Source organism: Camarhynchus parvulus, chromosome 13 (genome assembly GCF_901933205.1).
Source record: "Camarhynchus parvulus chromosome 13, STF_HiC, whole genome shotgun sequence".
NCBI lineage: Eukaryota > Metazoa > Chordata > Aves > Passeriformes > Thraupidae > Camarhynchus > Camarhynchus parvulus.
In genome coordinates, this window is record NC_044583.1 from 17,003,395 (window position 1) to 17,026,911 (window position 23,517).

General features: G+C 47.4%; 1 protein-coding gene across 5 annotated transcripts; it reads right to left on the bottom strand.

Moving 5' to 3' along the window:
* Positions 1-1,590: 1,590 nt before the first annotated feature.
* Positions 1,591-22,294, bottom strand: FBXO38 (F-box protein 38). Of its 5 annotated transcripts, none has more exons than XM_030957544.1 (22): positions 22,208-22,294; positions 20,004-20,139; positions 18,754-18,887; positions 17,512-17,675; positions 17,009-17,174; positions 16,536-16,673; positions 16,108-16,206; positions 15,667-15,760; positions 15,275-15,405; positions 14,846-15,016; positions 14,460-14,602; positions 13,450-13,675; positions 12,904-13,023; positions 12,062-12,241; positions 10,187-10,876; positions 8,448-8,548; positions 8,186-8,288; positions 7,086-7,252; positions 5,860-6,005; positions 4,762-4,865; positions 4,420-4,533; positions 1,591-2,224 (listed from the first exon to the last, which is right to left on the bottom strand). In XM_030957544.1, exons 2-22 carry the CDS (start codon positions 20,123-20,125, stop codon positions 2,046-2,048), a joined length of 3,492 nt encoding a protein of 1,163 aa, XP_030813404.1. In that variant the 5' UTR covers positions 20,126-20,139; positions 22,208-22,294; the 3' UTR covers positions 1,591-2,045. The 5 variants fall into 5 exon arrangements, with proteins under 5 accessions (XP_030813404.1, XP_030813399.1, XP_030813400.1 ...); XM_030957539.1 differs by having other exon boundaries at positions 16,108-16,245; XM_030957540.1 differs by having other exon boundaries at positions 16,108-16,245; positions 20,004-20,142; positions 22,208-22,278.
* Between the last annotated feature and the right edge of the window lie 1,223 nt (positions 22,295-23,517).

Here is a 23,517-nt window from a genome sequence, read left to right on the forward strand (position 1 = left end):
GCAGCATCACTGTCCCCTTACCTGAGGGACAGCAGCTGCTCCTCCTGCCACACACCAGGCACAAGGAGGAGCTGAAGCCTGGCACAGAAACATCGGAGCTGGGCAGAGCCAGGGAAGCCTCCCCTGCCGTGGTGATTAAATAGAAGTGCCCAAAACAGCCATGAAATGGAGAAAGGAGGAAGCTCAGAGCCAAAAGATCAAATCCCCAGAAGATCCCAGCTCCTCCCTCCCCCCAGCCCTCAGGAGATGGACACAGGGGATTTAGGCACTGCTGTAAAATGGGTGTCACATTTCAGAGGGCAAAATCACTGCAAGGTTCCATTGCTTCCAGAGATACTGAATATAAACAAACACTTTATTTGTGTAAATACTTCTGCAAAAGGCTGCAGTGAGGAGACACCAGCTGGAGACCGGTGCAGTACTCCAGAAACTCAGTAACATTTTCTGGACTAAAATGGTAAATCTGACATAATCAATGACTCAGAGGACTTGAAACACTTCTAGAAAGGGTCACAATTGTTTTGGCTGAATATCATTGAATACATTATCTATGGTTAATTAAATATAAGAGTTATAATAAACCATTGACTGTGATCCTGCATTAAAGCAAATTTAGTAACATTCACATTCTCTGGTGTTTAATGCTCCACCTCCAGTCAGCACAGAGCAGGGCTGAAGAAATGCTCCCATTAGGCACCATTCTCCCCCTCTTATCCCATGTATTTCTAATTCCACATTATCCCAAGAATTCCCACAGAGAGCCTGAGAAAACCAACACTGCCTTGGCTGTGTGGAGCAGCTTCACCCCAGTTTTACAGAGCTAAACATCACAGAAATCCCCATAACCACATTTACCCCAAATTCAGAAAATCACCATCAGGATGATGAGCAAAACGGGATAAAATGGTCTAAATTGTACAGCTTTTCCTCAGGAAGTGTCATTTTCTAGGCTGGTAACACCAGTTTTAAACCAGCATGGATGAGAGACCAGGCCAGAGCTGGGAACTGGCCTCAGCCCTGGGAGTGCCACACCAAAATGTGCATTTCACACCTCACTGGCAGCAAATCCCCACCAAACACCTGTGGGCACTGGGAGCACCTTTCAATACACAACACACACACATTTTGGGGCAAACAGCAGCAGTTTTTACTGACCAGTGGAAAATGTGCATTCAGGAGGGAGCAGAAGCCAGAGCTCCCTGGCTGTGTCACACACCCTGTGCTGCCACAGCCACCAGGCAGCTCCACATCCCCTGCTCTGCCTGCCTGGAGGGAGAGCTCAGCTTCCAGCCAGCCACAATGGGCACAGTTCTGTTCAGGAGGGTGGAACCAACAATCAGCAACTTGATTTCCATTGTACAGAGTCAAATACGCCAAGAAAATGAAATCTAACAGTACAAAATGCTTGAGAACATTCTGTTTCCAAGGTGCTAAACAAGGGGGCTTCCTTTCCCCCCAAAAATGGGTTGAATATCTCTAGAAACTACCACAGATCACCAAATTCTCTACTTTTTTTTTTTCCTGCTTCTGATCTTTGCAACAGCTGGAGAATATTCTGACCCTTCCAAAAATGCACACAAGACACCAAGATTGTGCTCGACAGGTTTACTCAGACTGGACTCTTAAATGCTTAAGAAAAAGGCACAGATTAAAAGAGACTCTGATGACTCTTTTGAACACAGCAAATGGAATTGTTCTTTATAAGGAAAAAAAATACTGCCATGATTGTATGGGTTGAAAAGTTCAAATCTTCTTTCCCTTTCCTAATTATTGGCCTTCATTAAAATGGAACTTAAATAATTGTATAAACATATGAAATAAAGTCTCAGTATTAGGAAGTTTTGTTTTTGTTTTTTTTGTTTCCTCTATGTACAACTCTTAGTATACAATTTGTACTTTCCACTTTACATTTAACTACATCCTCCTGGCCACAGGGAGAGCCGAGGGTGCCTCGGTGGGAAATGCTTTGCATTTGGGAAAAAAAAAATCCTGCTTTTTCTTGGCCAGCAGTGCCAGGGGGAGGGAGGGCAGCCTGGGGACACCCCTCAGATGTAGTCATCCTCCACGGGCTCCCCGTTGACGTCGCAGTAGTGGATGAAGATGGCCACGACCCTCTGGAACACGCCCCTCCTGACCTGGCGCAGCTCCGAGATCTCCTCGCCAATGGTCTCCATGCAGATGTCAGCTGAGAGCTGCCCCTTCCTCCTCGGGGCGTAGATGGTGGCTGGGCAGAGACAGCAAGGAAAAGGAGATGTTTCTCCCAAAAGTGTTCCCCAGCCAGGCTGGCTCTGCATTCAGACTCAAAGAGGAAAAGCCTCGCTTGACCAGCTGGGTTTAAGGGATGTTCTCTCCTGCCTTCCTCAGGGCTTCCCAGAGCTCCAGCCCCCATGTCCAAATGTTGGGAGTGGAATGAACCCCAGAGCACCAGAAAGCCTCTCCCTGAGTCCTCTCTGACATAATTCCAGGTTATCCATTACTTAAATGCTTTATGAACAACAGCAATTGTTATAAATTGCAAATAAAGCAGCAGGGCTCTCCTGAGTTTTCATGGCTTTAACTCCATGACTCTCTGACATGGTCTGACAGGAAATGGGTTTTCTGGCATGCTGTGGTCAGACCAATGGGTGTTCAGATATTAATACTGCACCTGGTTTTGGCCTCTGGGGCATTGGATACGCCTCTGAGAACACAGGGGTTAAAAGCAGAGCTCTCCCCTGGGAGCTTCCTCTAGGAGTCCAGACCTTCCCCTGCCCAGCTGCTGCCGGCTGGCCGGGCGGAGGGGAGAAGCCATGCGGCCCAGTGAGGTAGGGCCTTGGACAGAGAGGGGAGGTGAAGAGGCCCTTGCAGGATGGAAGGGTGGAAGAGTGAAAGAGCAGCGAGAGGTATTGGGCAGCCCCCCCACCCCGGGAGATGGGAGAGAGAAAGCCGGCGCTCGGCGCTTGGGACTGTGGCCTTGAAGTTGATATTGGCCTGTGGAGAACAGGGGGGAAGGGGGGGTGCAGCAGAGAAGGAGCCTGGCCCCGTGTAGGAGCTTTTAACCCTTTTTTTTGGACGATGAAGACCTTGCAGAGCATTGACCTTTTCTGGAGCAGAGATGGAGTGGATGATAAAGAGGAAATGGGCAAGTGATGAGAGTTTGAGCAGTGAGAGATGCTGGAAGAGCAGAGAAGAACCTTAGGTGGGAGAGATGAGGAGTGGCTTGTTGCTGGACTATTTTTGTACAGCCATGGACAGAACCATGCTTCCTTGTGATACAGAGACTGCATCCAGGGGGAAGCGCTGCCTCAGAGTCGGAAGGGTTCGGTTTTGGTGCCCCTCAGCCCCACAGGGCAAACAAATTTGGGGGGGACAGATGGTCCCAAAAAGGAGAGACTGTGCCCTTTCTGGAAGGAGACAAAGCACCCTTAAAGGACGACCCTAGAGGCAGCTCTGGTCTGTGTTCAGTGGTGACAACACTGGACATGAAAAGGAAGGGGTCACCATGGTGCAAGAAGGACTCCTCTCCTCTTGATGAACTGAGGATTGATTGAAGGTTTTGATGATGGACTGATGGGGAAATTTGGGAGATGTATTGTATTGGAAATGTGGTGGGGGGAGGAGGAAATGTTTCTGTGAAGTTTTTGTTTTCCTTGTGTGTGTTTCTTCTTATTTATAGCAGTGGTGTAGTTAATAAAGCTTTTCTTCCTCTATTTCTAAGTAGGAGCCTGCTTTGCTTATTCCTGGTCACATCTCACAGCAGGCACCAGGGAAAGTGTATTTTCATGGAGGCACTGGCATTGTGCCAGTGTCAAACCATGACACTCTTTAACATCCTGACTCTTAAATACTTATCAATTCTTTGGTAATTCAGACCTTATATTGAACTACAGGCATCAAGCCAAGCTAAAATAAAATTAAATTACATCAGTCCAAAATAAAAATTTAAAAAGAAATTAAAAAATAAAACCATGGAAAAGTATAGCCAAAAAAAAAATCTCTTCCTTGTCCTCTTGAGATTCCTAAACTGGAGCTGGGTAAGATTATCCAAACCAGGATCAATTAAAAATACTTCTAATGAAGGTATAGGTATTTTTAACCAGGATGTTCCTAATTAAGTAATGGAAGAACATTATTTTTCTCTGCTACCAAGCCAGGTTTTTAACTGAGCCCCAGGCCCTGCCTACCATCACATCTTAGCAGACAAGCTCCTCAATACAAAGAGCCACATCTGCAATAAATTCTAACCCACATCCTCGCCGTGCCAGAGTTTCCAGGTCCAGTTTTTAACTTTTATATCAAATTTCTGTGAGTTTTCTCACTTCTCTCCAGCCCACCTCAACAACAGATCTACCAAAGCCAGCCTAAGGAGCAGAAACTGAGAAGGAAAGGGAGGCACTGCCAAAGAAGCAAATCTGTGAAGAAGCAGAGCAGGTTACTCACTCCTCTCATCATCCTCAAAGTCGTATCTGGCGTAGCTGTTGGGCTCTGCTGTCCTCAGGGACCTCAGCCAGGGGAAGTCAGTGATCATGGAGTAAGGAGCACCATCCACAATGCCTGCAGAGGGACAGGTGAGGAGCCAAGAGGAAAACAGCACCCCTGCAGCACCAGCACCCCTCAAACTCTGATCAGCACAAAGCAGATCAGATCAAATCACTTATTCCCCCATGGAACTGTTTCCCCACTTCCTCACAAGGAACATTCTCCACACCTCTGGGGATGATGCAAAGCTCTTCTCTCAGCAAGAGGCTGAGCAGGAGCCCCCAGCTCCCCACAAACTCTCACCTTCCAGGGTGTAGATGTCCCTGCCCCAGGGGTACTTGGGGTATTTCTTCAGGTCCTCCTCAGTCCTGGTGGCCTCAGGGAAGAACTCGTATTTAATCAGCTCTCTGGGGAGAAGGAGAGAGAGAGAGGTCAGAGACAGGAAATGGGGAGGTGGCAGGGACAACAAGCAAAGGAGAAATCCTAATACCCAGCTTTCCCTTCAAGGAGCCTGAATCCATGGAAAAACTGCCCCAAGAGCCTCAGACCAGCTCAGCCTCCATCCCTTCCCTCTGGAGAGCAACCACAGCCAACAGGGACAGTTCAGAACTGCTGGATGAGATCCACTGACACAATTCCCTGCTGCTGAGAACTTTCAGGAGCTGATACTGACTGAACATCACCTTCCACAGAAACCCACTCCATTTCCTGAAGCAAACCACTCTTTTAAAAATTACTTGTTTTCAGCTTTGAAGACATCTCCCAACTATTCCAACAACTTCAATGTACAACTGAATTATTGCTGGATGAATGTGAGGTTATTGTTGGAGAATTTATAGGATTTTCCCTATGGGTTCACAGTCTGCTTTATATTAAATACATCTTGCCACTGGATTTACACTGCACCACCCAGACTTCAACCTTCAGTAGTAACCAAAGGGATTTTCTTTTTTAATTTGGGTGACAGAATAGAGCAAATGTGGAGCTGCAGCTGCTACAGGACACCTTGGCAGAGTCCCTGGAGGGCAAATGCTCCCTGGGGAGGGTCAAGGCTGCCTGGATGTGAGCAATACTCACTGGTTGATGCTGGCTATGGTGTCTCAGGGTTCTCTGGATGTGGGCAGTACTCACTGGTTGATGCTGGCTATGGTGTCTCAGGGTTCTCTGGATGTGGGCAGTACTCACTGGTTGATGCTGGCTATGGTGTCTCAGGGTTCTCTGGATGTGAGCAATACTCACTGGTTGATGCTGGCTATGGTGTCTCAGGGTTCTCTGGATGTGGGCAGTACTCACTGGTTGATGTTGGCTATGGTGTCTCAGGGTTCTCTGGATGTGGGCAGTACTCACTGGTTGATGTTGGCTATGGTGTCTCAGGGTTCTCTGGATGTGGGCAGTACTCACTGGTTGATGTTGGCTATGGTGTCCATCCAGCTCCTCACCCGCACCTTGTTGCGGACGTTGGGGGGGTTGCTGAACTCGTGGATGATGCAGATGTGGTAGGGGTAGGGGCCACTGAAGATTTTCTGCTCCAGAGTCAGCGTGTCCACCTGGGGACAAAGATTTGTGAGCACCACAAACACTGCCATGGGGCTGCAGAGTCAAGAGCAAACAGGTATTGACCAAATCCCCAGGAAATGCAGCAATAGCAGAGAATTTTAACAGCAAAATAAATACTGGACTGAGGGCAGTGAAACCTCCTCAGGGCAGCTTTGGCAATTTATCTTCTTGGGTACTGGAATTGGATGGGAAATGTCTAATTTCTGATATCTTTCCCAACTCCAATGTGTAAATAAACTCCATAAAATTACAGAATTATCTAAAACTATTTTTCTCTCTCAGAATTTTTGTTACAAGGAGGCAATCAGTGATTTGGGGTTTTATTCCCATCTAATATTTTTACCACTGTCCTTTAAGAGATGTGGTTTCAAAGCAAAGCTGATTTTATGGATTTTATGTACAATCAACCTTACCCTGTTGGCAAACCATGACAGGAAAGCAGGAGAGGAGCAGCATCACAGAGGGATAAAATCAAACTTTCCCAACCTTCCAGATCTTAAATGAAGCCCTCATAAATCCACACCAGATGATTTAAACAACTCCCTAAATGTCCCTGCTTCCAGCTCCTACACACCCTGGGGGAGGAGAGGGTGGCTCCCAGTCCCACCAGTGTCCTGCAACACAGAGCCTTCAGAACCCCAAACTCTGCTGTTCCTCAGTCTAACAGGACATGGGTCAAGGATTTCAGATCCCTGTGCCATGCTCTGCTCACACACAGTTACCAAGCGCAGCCAGGCTCTCACAGTCCGAGTTATTCAGTTTGAAATGAACTCAATGCATCTGTCCTAGGGTGACTTTATGATGCTGGTATCCCCAATCACCTGTTCTGTTTTTGCTGGATATGAAGCTCTGCACCTTTAAGAGTGCAGTTTACAATATCCTCTAATCCAATGAATACTGGAGATAGTGAATTTTAATATTTAATCTAGCAGAGTGTCTTCAAATCCAAGCAGCAGGTTCTGCAATAAAAGCCCTGCTGGGTTCAAACACCAAATTTCAGGGTTCTGTTGTTGTCCCATTCCCTGCCCCAGCTGCAGGGGTGTCCCAGGGAGGCCAGGCTGGCTCTGTACCTGCTGCATGGGACGAAGGTAGATGATCCTGTTCCTCTCTGGGGGCATCCTGAGGATCTGATCCAGCACCTGATCCATGTTCAGCTTCTTGCACTGGGCGTAGTCAAAGCGATTCACCACGGGGGCATTTTCCACCTTCAGGTGCTTCAGCACACGGCACCTGGTGGCTGGGAAAGGAAATAAAACACCTCAGGAGCCTCCTGTCAAAGGATTTCAAGGCTGGCAGGTGCAAAACAAGGCAAACAAGCAATAAAAGTTCCAAAAGATTACATAAGTATATCAGATATAGCCCAGCTCTTCATTTTCTCCATAGTATCATCAAACTTTTCTGCTGTGACCCTGCCAGAAGTGGCCTTTTAAAATGCCATGTCAAGTTTCATCTAATAACCTTTTCCTCCCTCTGTTTCCTTACACTGAAATGATCTGAGGACTGCCACAACTTCCAAAATCAGCTCAAACACGGAGGACTGGGAAGCCACACAATGGAAAATAAAATTGTTTCCTTTCTAGCAACACTGCTCATGTAATGAAAATTGCCTTCAAAATCAATGTATGCTCTAAGTATTCTGGAATAAAGAAATAATTCCTTTCTTTCTGCTAAGCAGACAGATCTGGTGTCAGAAGAAAAAGTCTTCATTTGGATGGTGCAGAAAACAATAAATGACCCAATCCAGGAGCAGTCACACCCCGGCATGTGAAACTAATGCAACCTAAGAGCCAGCACTGCAAACAGATTTTTATCATGTCAAGGAGCAAAAGTATCATCCTGTCAGCTGAAAAACCTAGGGGAGAATGAAGAAATGAGAGAAAAACAAGGTACTCAAACTCGTTTCATCAACTCCTAATTACTGTATTACCACTCTTCAATAAACATTTCATCTCCCTAATTGTCAGATCATTTCAGCTGTTGATTTTCAGATATTAATCTTTATTAAAGCTGTTATAGGAGCCATTCAGAGTGGGAAGCAGCAATATTTGGAGTTCTAATTCATCAGCAATGCAGCTGATGAATACAAAATGAGCAGTGGCCTGACTTGAATTCTTTCTGGAATTTCCAATCATGCCAGAGGGAGGAGGCAGCCCTGCCATGAACCACATACCATGGATGAACATCATTTTGGGGCAGTCTTTCAGCACCAAATCTGTTATTCCACAGTTGGTCAATGTGATTCCTACAAGGTTTTTGGATTTCAAAGTCAGTACCTGGGGCAAATGGAAAAAAAAGTATGAAAGGGTAAAAATGAAAGAACAATAAATTGAATTTTATGAGATACAGGAGGATATGAATTAATATAATACAGGTTCAGTTCCCAACAGGTGTTTATGGTGATGAAGCTGCAGGGGTGAAGGAAAAGCCCTTACCTGAACATGATCATCCTCAATCACAGGGTCACTGGTGCTGGTGGATTTGTCAGCTGTCCTTTTCCTCTTGGTGGTTTGCCTTGGCTTTGGCTTTGCTACTTCTGGAAACAAAAACATGGCAAAATCTTTCCTCTGCTCCATGTCAGGACAGCTGAGAACAGCCCATGACAACTTTTCCCACCCAGGTAAATCCAAACACCTGCCTGGCTTCAGAACCAGTTTCTGCTTGCTCAAACCCTACTGCCAGCTTGGTGCTCAGAATTATTAAATAAATAACTTTATAGGTGAAAACCCAGGAATGCTGAAGCTACACCACATTAAGATGTGGAGCCAGGAAAAGAAAAGATTCATGGTTAGGTTACACTTGAGTCTCTGCAGGAAACAGAACATCCTTGACAAATACAAGACCCAAAATAGCTTTAATGTTTAAATAGCAAAAATTATCTCAAACTTCTGGAAAATCTGTTCTTCGTAACTGTCACGAAATTTTTCCTAATACTGCAAAGGATGCCCAGGTATAAAATCCTTTAATGTTCCCAAGCTCCACCAGGGACCTCAAATTCTTGCTTGATTTGATAGATGAGTCTTTGAAAAAAAAATCACCACAAGCATTACTTCCAACAGAAAGAGGAAAAAATGTCCTAGAATTAATTTTCTGTCATTAACACAGCAAAATGAGAAATTATTTTACTAAAACTAAGCTGTCTTTATTAAAACATATAGCACGTGCACAAAGATCCCCAAATTAATTACTGGTCCTAAGGTAGAAACCAGACTTTTTAAATTTATTAGCAAGATCTCTTCTTGAAACCTGAGCTGCATCTACCTGCAGAACATCTGAGGTGATTTAGGTTTTGTTAACACGTGGGAGCATTAAATAAACTGGAAGAACATCCGGATATGAAGTGTTTGAATCATTCCATGTTAACAGAGGCAGGAATTTTTCCTCAATCTTCCCTACCTCCAGCACTCACAGTTGTGTAAGCAGCACATTTCATCTTTCAGTTTCATTTTACCTGCCAGACATTCCCAGCAAAGAATCCTGGATATATGAGGTTGTGCCACACTAAGATGATTATTTTGGAAACCAAGTATATTTGAAGAAACAGCAAGTTCCCCTCTCACATCTGTTGTTTTCTCCCTTCATTCCAGCCCTTCAGGGGTTTTATTTTATGTCAGGCGAACAAAACAATAATGTGAAGCATGAAGGTGTTTAACAAAAGGACAATTTTCAGTAAGTTTGATCACCCTGCCTTTAACACTTTGAAGCAGAACCCAATGCAGGTCCAAAAGCCTGGCTCAATTGTAATTATGACTTCATTAGTTGATAAAGCACCAGTTATAACCTTTGCCTTCTTGTTCAGATCTAAATGTAGCTGCTGCCTTTGCAGGGAGCGTTTTAATGGAGAGACAACTGTTTCAATGAATCACAGCCTCCACAGGCAGGCAGAGTACCAAAAAATTGCATTTGCTTTTCAATGGAGTAAAGCAAATACTGGTTAGAATGTATGAAGAACACAAAAAGAAAGAGCTGCATGGAGGAAAAAGTCAGTGGCACTTTCAGAGAAACCTGATGATGGCACCTCTGCTCCATCAAGCTCTGACCCCTTGAAACCACTCAGGTTTAAACCCCTGACTAACAAACTGCAGCTCAGAGCTCCTGGGGAGCTGCAGCTGCTCAGAGCTGTCTCAGGGCAGCACTGCATGCACTCAGCCCTTACTCTGGCTGTGAGTCCTACCTGGCTCTGACACCAGAGGCACGTGGGACAGCCTGCTCCTGGCCCTGGTCAGGGGTCTCCGTGGGTACTCCTCCTTGCAGTCCAGCTGCCAGCCCGGGGGCTGCGTGCTCTGCTCCTGGCTGCCAGCCCCACAGGCACTCCCACTAGTCCTGTCATGCCCAGGCTCTCCTGCAGCCCCACAGTCTGGCAGTGTCCTAAGTGCAAAGTCTGGCCCGTCCCTGCAGGCCCCACTGGTGGAGGGGCTCTCCCCATCCCACCCCCCGCTCGTCCTGCGCTGCTGTGCCCGGGAGCAGCAGCGGGAGCACACGGAGCTCTCCTCGGGCTCCCTCTCACTGCACCCATCCCTCCTGCAGGGAGAGCAGCCACCCTGCCTGCACTCCTCTCCAGCTGCTGGGCTGCTGCCAGCAGAGTGGCTCTGGGCTGCCTGGGCACAGTCAGGGCTGGGGGAAGCAGCACTGCAGGAGCTGGGTGTTGCCGTGGACGCCGGGGCGTTGCTGCAGCTGCTGTAGGAATCCTTGCTCTTGCTCCTCTCGGGCATGTCACTGGCTGCTTTCATGTCAGCTTTGATCTGCTCACTGGTCACCTGGCAGCCCTTCTCACAGCTGCTCTCCTCCACGGGGAACTGCTTGGCCTGGCCCCCGTGGCTGGTGCTGCATCTCTTCCGCAGGGGGGTCTTGCCTTTGCCGCTCACTGCAGGAGTGAAGGGAGGGAGAGCAGTGAGAAACCCCAACAAACCTGAGTGCTCCTCTGTGAAGGTACTGAAACACAGGGCAGCCCAGAGGCCAATGACAATAATCTCCCCAGAAATGGGAATTATTGGTATTTGTAGCTGTTGCTGCACCTTTGGAACATCTTGCAGCCATTTTTGGAGTGATGTGCTGGAGGGTTTGCCACACAAATCCACCAGATTGTCCAGAGCAGCTCACTGCTCACAGAGGCACTCAGAATCAAATACAGAATAGTTTGGGTTGGAAGGACCTTAAAGCTCCTCCAGTGCCCCCCCTGCCATGGCAGGGACACCTTCCACTGTCCCAGGTGCTCCCAGCCCCAGCTGGAGCGTCCAGCCTGGCCTTGGGCACTGCCAGGGATCCAGGGGCAGCCCCAGCTGCTCTGGGCACCCTGTGCCAGGGCCTCACACCCTCACCTGGAGGGATTTTTTCCTAATATCTAGTCTAGAGAGGCTTCTGTTTTCTTAAATACGAGGAATACATCTGAGAAATCAAACAGGAACAGACAGGACTGAAGTTCACATTTCAGCAGCTCAGCTCCCCCTCCTGGGTCTGGGCAGTGCTGCCAGCAGTAACAGCAGGCTCAGCTCACAGGTGAATAAAAACCCACACAAATCATAACGGAACTTAATCCCAGGATTACTGAGGTTGGAAAAACCCTCCCAGCCCATCCAGTCCCAGCTGTGCCCCATCCTCACCTTGTGCCCAGCTCAGAGCACTGAGCGCCACCTCCAGCCCTTCCCTGGACACCTGCCCCTGCCAAGGCCTGAGCACCCTCTCCAAGCAGGAATTCCTCCTGAATGTCTGCATGAATCCTCTCACCTCATTACAGTACCCAAGCCCCAAATCCCCAATATTGGCAATACAAAAGTTAATGTGAATTCTCTCCAAACACAGATTCTTTCCCCCTGAAACCAGAACTGACATCCACACTGTGGGCTCACAGGCCTGATAAATTCTGTCCATTGGGAATCCCCAAGAGGAGCTGCAGGTCTCTGATCAGCGCAGCACCACTCTGTGTTTCTGTACAAGACCTGTGACTGCAGCCCAAACATGTCCTTGCACCTTCACTCTACATTCCAAACCAAGCTGGAAATGAACCTGAACCACATGGAAAGACTGAAGCTTAAGCAGGAATGCTGCACACCTGAAGGTTCCCTGGTTTCCACTGGATCCCTGCTCTTCTCTTCCCCATCTGAGTAACTCTGTGCAATGCTGTTGGAGATGCAGGCTCTGGAAGTACCCATGATTTCCTCCTCATCCTCACTGTCTGAATCGTGGATGGTAATAGGAGCTGCTTTTACAGCAGGTTGAATTCCACTTGGTCCTAAGAAGGAGAATATCAGCATTTCATGTAAAAATTAACCAAGCATGGATAAAAGGGCTGAAAATCTTTTAGCACTGCTTGAAAAACTGCCACCCATTCTGTGGGCCCCTCACTAAAATCTAAATGGGAGAAGAGCAAAATACTGCATGTCAGCATTAAAGCATTCTGGTTTGGAAGGGGAGGAGTGTCACAATGGAGTGTTACTTCAGGCTGTTGGGATATTCAGTAGGAAATTATATTGTCCAGCTAAAAGTGGCAATAAAAGAATCAAGACTGCCTTGTGTCACTAATTAAATTAAATTAAATTAACACTGGGACAAGTTGTGTGGCTTGAGAAAAGGCAAAAACAACCCAAGTGCTGCAGTGAAAGAACTAAGGCCATGAACACCAATAGAGCAACAGACCAAGTTCATTGAGGCCTTCTGACTTTTATTATGCTGAGCACAAAAATCAGGTTTAAGGTCAAGGTATTTCCCTGCATATGCAAAGAAAGCTCTGGGCTGTAACAGAGAATAAATTCCTTCACAGAACTAAGCTGTGCTGACATCATTATTCAAAATCAGGCAACCCTGCTTAAGCAAAACATCCAAAACCAGACTTAGAGTGCTAAATGAATCCCTCAGGGAGATACCAAGAGGTGATTTCCTCCCAAACCCAGTTACCTGCTTGCTCCTCATCCACCTCCATGGGAACAACAGCCTGGCTGGGAGCTGGCAGCTCGTCCTGGCCCTGCCCAGCAGCCTCCCCTTCCTCCTGTGCCACCTCCTCCATCTCATTCAGGGCTGCAAAGGGCAACAGGAGGTCAGGAACAGGAAACAGAACAAACTGAGCCCTCAAACACCCACAGGAAATAAATAAAAACTGCCTTGATTCCTTTGGTGAGCCTCTGGGTTTCACGAATTATCTCACAGATTTGTTCTACATCTCTGTAGCCAAAGCCCAGCCCAACTTTTGGGGCTTAGCTCACTCAGATTAAAGCTCCACACCAGGAGCTGAAAGAGCAACAAGCTTTCAGCGCAGATTCCCATCTTCACCAGGAGCCTATGTGAGTGGGCCTGCAGATAAAATCCTACCCCAAAGCTCCCCAGGATTCCCCTCAGCAGCAAATGCCCCCAAAGCTCCCCAGGATTCCCCTCAGCAGCAAATGCCCCCAAAGCTCCCCAGGATTACCCTCAGCAGCAAATGCCCCCAAAGCTCCCCAGGATTACCCTCAGCCCCAATCTGCTGCTCCTCAGCGGGGCCCTCCTGGCGCAGCTCGTTCTCCTCGTTCTGCTCGTTGGGGTGCTGGTGGTTGTTGTGGTGCATGTTGGGGTTGTTGTTATTGTTCTGGTGGTTGTTGTTGTTGTCATTGTCATTGTTGGAGTTCTGATTGCTCACCAGGGCAGAGGAGACCCCAATTCCTGTGCCTGCACTTAGGCCCACACGAGCACAGCCCTGGAAACAAAGCGCAGAAATTCAGATTTGAGAAGATGGAGCTGTTATCTCAACATCCCCTAAAGGCAACAGGAAAACCACTCTGCTGCAACTGTCTAGGAAATTGTCACTGTTCAACTCCTAATAAAGGTAAAGACCTCAAAGCACTTCATTTTAATCTATTAATTGTGTTAATCTATTAATTTGCTGTGGGATGATGACAGGAATACAAACAGCAGATCAGAGCCTTCCCAACACACCAGGTACCATTAATGGCCAAAGGAAGCAGGTTTTACACTTTGCATTGCCTGCCAGCAGCTTACCAAGGATTTGTGTTACAGTGTGGGAGAGGACAACGTGAAGAAATAAAATTCCTAAGCCCTGAAAGCACTTCAAAAGGAAAATACTACCCCATTTCACCCAGCAAAAAATCATAAAAACCTCTTAGTATTGTAAAGAGAGGTCTAAGAGGAAAGAACAATACAAAAAACAGCAGCACAGTGAAATATCAGCAGAGACCTTGAGAGAATGAGCGAGTTTTAATTTTGATAGAATCAATGAGCTTTTTTTTCTGGTCACACATTCATTCCCTGCCACTGCTCCCATTTGTAGAAGCAGCACCACTCTCCCCAGCATTTCATGCTAAAAGCAACTGCAAACCAAAGTAATTTATTAACAATCTCTTCAATTAACAACAACTTTGAGGAGAACGCACAGCAGCTGGAGCACACTGGTGTGCCAATGCAATGGAAACAAGTAAAAACCCTGGCAGTGAGAAAAAGCCAAACCATTCCCTGGAATTTACCTTTGGAGGCTCTCTAAACATCTGGTCCAGAGAAATGAACTCCAAGCTTGGCAGTAACTCGATGAACTGACTGAAAGAGTCCAGCTTGATGGCATGGCACCTCACCAGGGTCAGGTCAACCAGGCGGGTCCACCTCGAGTGGTCTGGAACACAAGAGAGGCCTTTCCTGAGGGATTCCCACCTCACTCCTTGTTTATCACCCCCTTTTCAGATCTGAGAGCAGCATCCTCTGGATCTCCATCCTGCTCCCAGCACCACCATGGCCCCAAAGCAAGCATCATCTACTGTACTTACTAACAACAGAACAAGCAGTACTAGAGCAGAGAAATTCTGGTTTAGCACAGAAATTCATATAATAGCTCTGAAATTTCAAAGGTGTGCAATACCTGTGATCCAATTATTTGGGTTATGTAGATGTGGGCAGTTGTAAATGACCAGATACTTGATGAAAGAAAAAACTTCATTTACAGCTTTCATACCAATATCTGTAATAATTCCTGGGTTTTCAACCACATCAGCCAAGCCGTACCTCACCAAGTCCGTACTCGTCATTTTACCTATAAAAGAGAGGAGCAGACACAGCAGTAAATTTGTCTTTTATAGCAGGATTTTCTAACTCCTTACTGATCAGATAATTCCTTTAATAAAGCTCAGCTTTTCCAGTCTCAGGTAAGATGAAAACCAGATTGGCTGTATGAGATCAGCAGCCTCAACACATGCAACATTAATATTCTCATTAATCACTGAGAACATGATGGAAAACACAGCAATTTCTGTAATCCTTGTGTTTTTTATGGATATAAAAAGTGTCATACACTGTAGTAAAAACTCATCAACGTAGCCTAGGTGAAGAGTTTCAAACTGTGGGAATTCCAGTTCAGCCATCTTCAAAGCAGAAAAAACACCATCTTTGGTCAAGGAAGGCTGGATCCGCACTTCGTGCAACCTGCAGGGAATTCAGAATTGCTCCTATCAAAATTCAAGCCAAAACACAGAAAACACTCAAGAAGGTGCCCTGTTCTACTAGAACAGAGAATCTGGCAGGACTCAGAGGGTATTTGCAGTTATTTTAATCACAGAATACTCTTGTTATGCTAAGTTTTTTGTGTATTCCTTAAATTCTGATGGCTGTTCTGGCTCTTGGATATCATTTCTAAGACATTTATTTTGAAAAAGGGGAAGCCAAGAGAGATCTGAAGGGAGGTACCTTCGTGCAGCAGTTATGATGAGGTAGCCAAGATCCACTTCAAGTGCATTCTTGCAAGCTCCCAGAACTATAGTGTGCAAATTCCTAAAACCACCTGGCAAATAAAGAACAGCCTTCTTACACTTCAGCCTCACATCACAGCCCTCAGCCCCACACATTTTCACCAGTGTTGTCTTAACCTTTTTCAGCAAAACAAGAAAACAAATATTTTCACCCAACGCCTCCAATCCTGGTTCTGCTCATCAACAAATGTAGCTCATTAAGAGTTAATTGCAGTTAGAATATCACAATTCCACCCAATACAGAGCATGTTTAGCACTATGACCATAGTTCCAAACACTCAAAAAAGAACATGCTACAGACAAAAAGCCCCCAAAATTTGCTAAAGCTTTAATTAATTAATTATTTTTATTTAGCTATGAGGGAGTAGAAGTTTCCCACCAGATCTCCAACTGTCTTCTACCACGTGCTGGATAAGTCCTCCAAGAAATGGAACACGGACCAGCTCCAAGTGCTCCAGATTCCTGGCAGAAGCCAGGCCTGTCACCAGGGGAACATACTTCAGAGAGTTTGTGGGTCCTGCACACAACAAGGCCAGAAACACAGAGCAGATTGTTCACTTCTCCCTGAATTATCCCACGGAAGAACTAAAAACTAAACTAAAAAGAACACATCCACACAAATCCCTCTAGAGCAGGAAGTCAACAGAACCACACAGCACCAAGTAAGGGACAGGACAGGGAGAGATTTCTGTCCAACACCACAAATCAAACAAGGGCTGCTCTCAGAATGTGGAATTCCAAGACTTTAACAGAACCAGATTTCCTCCATGCTCTACCATCCCCTTCAGACAGAAGAATCCCTCTTACCAGCACAGTTCCTCATGACAAAAGCACGTAAGCTGATACAAAGGAAATCTTTAAAAGGCTGTGGTTTGGTGAGTCTCACCCACTTCAAATAAAGGTGCCTCAGCATTGGGATACAAGGAATCTCAGGGACATTCACCCCTAATAATACATAAACAAAACAAACAAACATTTTAAACAAGCTTTAAATTAATCCTCTGCATGACAAATTCCTGGCTTTCAAAAGGAAGCTTTTCTGTGCTTTGTGGCAAGTGAGAAAAGCTGTGAACCCTTGAAACACGAGTTCTTCACCTTGGTTTGTCAATAATGTTTCTTTAGAACTTGCCCTCTGCACCTGCTATCAAATATCCAACTAAGATCTCCAAGACGCCACAGCCCAAACTCCCTCTCCTCCAAAGAATTACAAATCTGCAGAGTTTCAAAGCCTTTAAATCCACCTGTGTTGAAGCCAACTACTTCACCACGACCACACTCACCTACTAAGTGCAAAGTCTGAATTTTAGCTCCTATAGGAATTTTCAGCTTGTTCTCAGGAGGAATTGGAAAAGCACCATTACGATTACGAAACTTCCCTAAAATGTGGACCTGGGGCATGTATGTCCAAATAGCTTCCACCAGCTCTAAATGAGAGGTCTCAACACCCTGGATAAAAGGAAGCAAAGCAAATGCTCTAACACCAGTTCAACAACAACATCCTCTTAACCATGTAAACTACAGAATGCAACGTTAGTTCACTTTTCATTTCTAGCAAGACTTGTCTGTTTAAAAGCAGAGGGATCAGAGCTTTAATTCCCTGCTGGGCTTAACAGCACCTGGGATTCCCAGTGGTGCAACTAAAAATAGTTGTGAGCAGCAAACAGGGTCACAATTAACTCCTCCCTGTGCAGCCAGGCCTAAACCAAAGCCCTGGAAGCACCAAGTCCCCGTCACAATTTTTAACAGTGCTGAAGGAGGCTCTCTCCCAAGTCCAGCCACTCACCAGCAAATTTGGACAGGCCTGCAAAGCCTCTAAAACTCCAGGAATGCTGAAAGCTTCATGGCCACGGACTCGGCGCCTTTCCAGATACCTGGGATGAAGACCATAAAGTTGTTCAATGTCTGGCATCTTCCTCAGCAGCGTTAGGAAGCTGGAATCAGTGAAACCTAAGACAACAACAACACATTTGGTATTGGTGCGGCAGCAGACACTCGGCTCTGAAGGGAAAGCCAAACACACTTCTCTCTTTGTGTGGCAGTACAAGTTCTGTGGTGTTGAAAAGATGCACTTGGTGAAGCAATAGCTTTTCTTTTACTTCCACATTCTAGAAATCACGACCTAAATACTCCACTGCCTTGAATTTTACAGGTTTGCTACAGGTTTCCTTCAGAGGAGCTGCATGGCTGCAGGGTTCACTGTGCTCTCTCCCTCCTCACATGAAGCTTTGTGGGTCTATTTTTCCTGGAATTCCATTTATCAACTCCATGGCTCAAAAAATCCCAGCTGGATCCCTTACTTCAGTTCACTATTCACCACAGCTCACATTTCTCACAGAAACAGGATGGTTCCTTAAAGCAAAGGCTTATTTCATTCTAGTGAAAGACAGCATATAAAAAGGATTTTAACTGGCCAAGTTACTTATATTTACACCAATTTTAGGTTAGGTCTAAACACCTGCTTAATACCAGCCATAGTCAATCTCAATTTGCAAATCCTCTCATTTTCAGAATTCCCTCATTTTAGCTGTGTCCCCCACCAAATCTCAGCAGTGCAATTTAAACCCAACAGAAATCCTGGTACTCACAGGGTTCACCCAGACTGACAAATTTATCTATTGATCTGCAGGTGACCTGAGGTGTGACATCAAAACTTATCCTTACATTGTTAAGTGCTGGCAGATGAGTTGCTCTCTCACTCCATTGTATTTTTTGCTGCCTGCATGCAAACAGCCTCTTCATGGCATAACCCCTGGATAAACTCCCTTCCAGCAACCAGACAAACACAGATTGTATTGACAGGTGCCTACAGAGCACTCCCAGTCACAGAATCACAGAATGAACTGGCTTGGAAAAGACCTTTGAGATCAAGTCCAACCTATGATCTAATACAGCAACGCCAAATTTGTATTTACACGCAGACAGAGACTTGGCAAGCCACTCCCCAGGGCAGCCAGGCAAAGGAAGGGGAGATCCAACCAAGTGCAGGGGTTTATTGAGCAGAGGGGAGAGGCAGGGAGCAGCTCACCTGTGGGCATGTACTCCCACCAACGCCCCGCACACAGATCCACCACCTTGACCACGCGCAGGTACAGCGTCACCGCCTCCTTCAGCTTCCGCGACAGGCACTCCATGCACATGATGTCCTGCAGGGGCAGGTACCTGGGGACAGCACAAACAGCCCTGCTGCAGCCTCCAGCTGGCCCAAACATGGCCTGTACCTGGGCACAGGTACCTGGGGACAGCACAAACAGCCCTGCTGCAGCCTCCAGCTGGCCCAAACACGGCCTGTACCTGGGGACAGGTACCTGGGGACAGCACAAACAGCCGCAACAGCCCCAGCTGGCGCCGTACCTGGGCACAGCGGGGACACCAACTGCTGCAGCACTGGGCGCAGCCTGCCTGCAGCACGGGGGGCATTGCCCAGAGTTCAGTCCGGAGTTCTGCTAAGCAGTGACTCAGCATTCCTGACACTGAGCGTGGAACAGTCACACAAATGGAGCATTAAATGCACAGATGACTTGGTTCTCTGGTATATCATAGAATCACAGAATGTTTGGGTTGGAAGGGACCTTAAAGCCCATCCAGTGCCACTCCTGTGACAGGCAGAGACATTGTTCCAGGTGGCTCCAGCCTGGCCTTGGGCACTGCCAGGGATCCAGGGGCAGCCCCAGCTGCTCTGGGCACCCTGTGCCAGGGCCTGTTCCCCCTCACAGGGAAGATTTTCTTCCTTAAATTAATGCAAACCAACCCAAACCCTGCTGACCCAGCCATTTCCATCAACAGGTTTGATTAAATTACTTTCCTTTTCTAGCACATACTGCAAGCTCAATTCCCAAATGTTTTGGAGAGCTGCTGTTTTCCAAGAACTTGTGGATGAGGAATTATGTTTTGGATAACAGGGCTGAGTGAACATTTGAGAGAAGGGCTTTGCTGCAGGGGAGGTCACATCCTCATCCCAGATCCCTTCTGCAGATGCAACAATTCCCAAACAATCACCTCAACTGTGCCCTACCCAAAGCGTATTTCTGCTCTAAAATCAGTATTTATAACAGAATTAAATCACTTATTTCTTTTTCATTCTAACATTCATGACACTCACAGGTATTAATTTTCAGTTTACAAATGAATTTTGGAGACTGAAAAAACCATTTGTCATCCCTTTTTATCCACCACTCTACTCGTGGTACACCCACTGTTTACTGCATCAGAAACAGGTGAAAAAATAAAGAACTCTACAATAAGAAGCCCTGAACTGATTTCTGCCAGGCTGCTCACCTAAAGATGTGGCAAAGCACTTCATGAGAGAGTTGGTTCATGTAATCTTTTGGCTCCTCAGCTTTGGTAGACTCTGCCCCTTCCCTGCTCACTGCTTTCACAGTTTTCCGCCGGGGCCCCATCTCTGCTGCGAGCTCTGCTGGGAGGAAACGGGCACAGAGTCATGAAATTCAGGCACCTGAAACACAGAGGGACACGGCACAGAGGGAGCAGCAGTGAAGCTGCAAAAAACAAGCTGTGGTTTGATTGGACACAAGGGCTCACACAAAACCTGAGCATTCTCAGACAAACCCTCCCAGCTGAGGGAGTGATGGAGAAATGTCAGCACAGGTTTAACCAGAGATCAGCTCTTTTCAGAGATCCCACTCTGAGATCAAGGCAGTCACAGGGAAGCTGCACAGGGATCACCAGCTCAGCACCAACTACAACATTCCAGTGCAAAATAAAAGTCCAAAGTCTGTCCAGAAGAAAAATTATTTATTCTTCTTTTTGGAAAAAATGGACTCCTGCTGATCGCTCTCCAAAAATGCCATTAAAAGCCCTCAAACCAGCTCCTCTTGGAGGTGAGAACAGCAAGTAAAATATTCAGGGTGCTGAGTTACAGATCAAAGGCACAGAAAGTCACTGGAAGCAGCGTGCAGGATCCTCTCTCTGCTCCTCCCTGAGCTGTGTCCTCCCCTCTGCAGCACTCCCAGGCTCTGGGGTTCCAATGCTTCATGTAAAAACACCCACAATTACCATGGCAGCAACAAATCAGCAACTAAAGAAAGATTAGCTCACTGCTAACAGAAAAATCACCTTCTACAAATGCTGAGAGATCCTTTCATGACTGTACCTGGCAAAGATTTATTTCATTCTAACACCAGAACAGGAATGAGGAGGGCAAAGCATCACCAGCTCAGGAACCTGTTAAACAGGTTGGATGCCAAAATTCAGTGGAGTGAGGAAAAACAACTGGTAAATAAAGGGCAGATTTTGGAAAAGCTTTCAGCAAGGCCTTGTTGCAGCCAAAACTTGAAATACTGACAGCACCACTGTGATCTAATTACTGCAAAACACGTGGTGCCACACATTTTGGGTGCATTTTAAGTTACTACCTTCATGTTGCTATTATTTAATTTTGAAGTGGGATATTCAAACTATAAATCCCCACTTGGATTTATTGTTTGACAGGATCTCTGCTCCTCTGGATTGGGGGAATTCTCCAGCCAGGAGTGAAGACCCTGTGCTTGTTGTTCTTTTTTGGGGTAGGCTGGAAGGGCTCAGTTTGGGGTGATCAACCTCATAAAGCCCAAAATTAACTATTTATAGACTGAATTCCGAGGAAAACATCAATCCCCAGTCACCTGGGCTAACTCACTTTGAACAGAAGATTGCAACACAACCTAAAACCTTCCAGGCTAGCACAGCCACGTGCTGGGAACAATCCAGCAGGAAAGAGAACAGCAGAAGCACTGGGGCAAAAAGCAAGAGAAATGAAAATATTAACAGGCAAAGCAGGAAAAATCCTGCAAGACTCAAGCACAACCCGCCCCTGCCATGAAGGGGGAGAAGAAGGATTTGTCTCCATGAGTCTGCAGTTTCTGCACAATTAAAGCTCCTCCTGGGGTTATTCTGAGCTAATGAGCACAGCTTTAACACCTCATTCTACATCAGCGAGCTGACCCCATTTAAACATAAAAGACAAATCTCCACGGCAGGAAGAGCTTTACATATCCAATAAATTAAACGGCATTTTGCGGCCCCCACCTCAATTTATTCCCGACAATGAGCGTCGCACGAAACAACAGCTCGACGCGCTCTGTTTTTGATGAATAAACACCCCACGGACCTTAAAAAGCTTAAAGAACCACGGGGAGACTCCGCAGCAGCGAGAAATGAGGAAAACCGCGGCGAGAGCAGCCAGGGCCGGCCGGGCAGCGCCGGCAGCGAGGGGCGCTCCCGGAGCGGGGGAAACGCCGGGACGCGGTGGTTTGTGCCGAGACGAGCCAAGGAAAACCGGGCTCCTCCATAGCCCCGGCACCGCCGATCACTCCCGGGGGCCCCCCGGGGCCCGTGACAGCGGGGCCGGCCCGAGCCCGCGGGGCCGGGAGGCGGCAGCGGCCTCCGGCTGCCCGCCCCGCCGCCCCGGGGGCCGAGCCGGCCGCGTCCCCGTCGCTGCCCCCTGGCGCTCGCTGCCCGCCCCTGGCGCTCGCTGCCCTCACCTGCCCTGGCTCCGCTCGCCGCCCTCGCCCCGGTTGTGGCCGCGGGGCAGCCCCGGCCCCGCTTCCTGCGCGGCCCCTTCCGCCAGCGCCGCCGCTTCCTGCGCGCCGCTTCCGCTTCCGGCCGCGCTAAGGGCCCGGCTGGAGGGGGCGGGGCGGCCCCGCCCGGGCCGCGCTGAGGGCGCTGAGGGCTCCGGGGCGGGCTCCGGGGGCTCTGAGGGCTCCGATCGGGGGCTCTGAGGGGAGGGCTCCGATCGGGGGCTCTGAGGCCCATCGGGGGCTCTGAAGGCTCCAATCGGAGGTTCTGAGGGCTCCGATCGGGGGCTCTGAAGGCCCGGGGGGCTCTGAGGGCTCCGATCGGGGGCTCTGAGGGCTATCGGGGGCTCTGAAGGCACCGGGGGCTCTGAGGGCACTGGGGGTTCTGAGGGACCCGGGGGCCGTGAGGGCTCCGATCGGGGGTTCTGAGGGACCGGCGAGGCGCGGAAGGCACGCAAAAAGCGACAAAAACACGAAAAAAAACCCGCTTCCGAAAGCCGCCATGTTTGCATGGCATCACGTGACTCGGGCGGCCGCCGCCATCTTGTACGGCATTCCGCGACGGCCGCGGCGCTGCCATGTTGTACGGCACCCCGTGAGGGCCAGGGCGCCGCCATCTTACACGGCACAACTGTACGGCAGTCGCGCTCCACGACAGTTTTACGGCAGTCGCGCTTTGCAGCAGTTTCGCGAGAGTCGCGCTTTACGGCACTTTTATGACAGCCGCGCATTACGACACCTCTTACGACAGTCACGATTTACGGCACCTTTTTACGACAGTCACACTTTACGGCACTTTTACGACAGTAGCTACTTACGACGCCTTTTACGACAGTCACACTTTACGGCCCATTTTACGATAGCCGCGCTTTACGACGCCTTTTACGACAGTCGCGCTTTACGACACCTTTTACGATGGTTGTTCTTTACGGCACCTTTTGCGACAGTCGCGCTTTACGGCACCTTTTATGACAGTCGCGCTTTACGGCACCTTTTATGACAGTTGTTCTTTACGGCCGATTTGTGACAGTCGCGCTTTACGGCGCGCCGTTTTACGACAGTTTTTTCATATTTATATTCACATTCCTACTTATAATGTATATTAATGTCTAATGTTTATTTATACATTTTTATTTATAAATAAATGCATATTCCATATTACATGTCTTCCTATTACTCTTAGATTTATATTTTTTTATACATATTTTTATATATTGATTATATATTTCTCTGTTAGGATTTTTACTTCTGTAACACTTATTTAAAATAAATCCCCT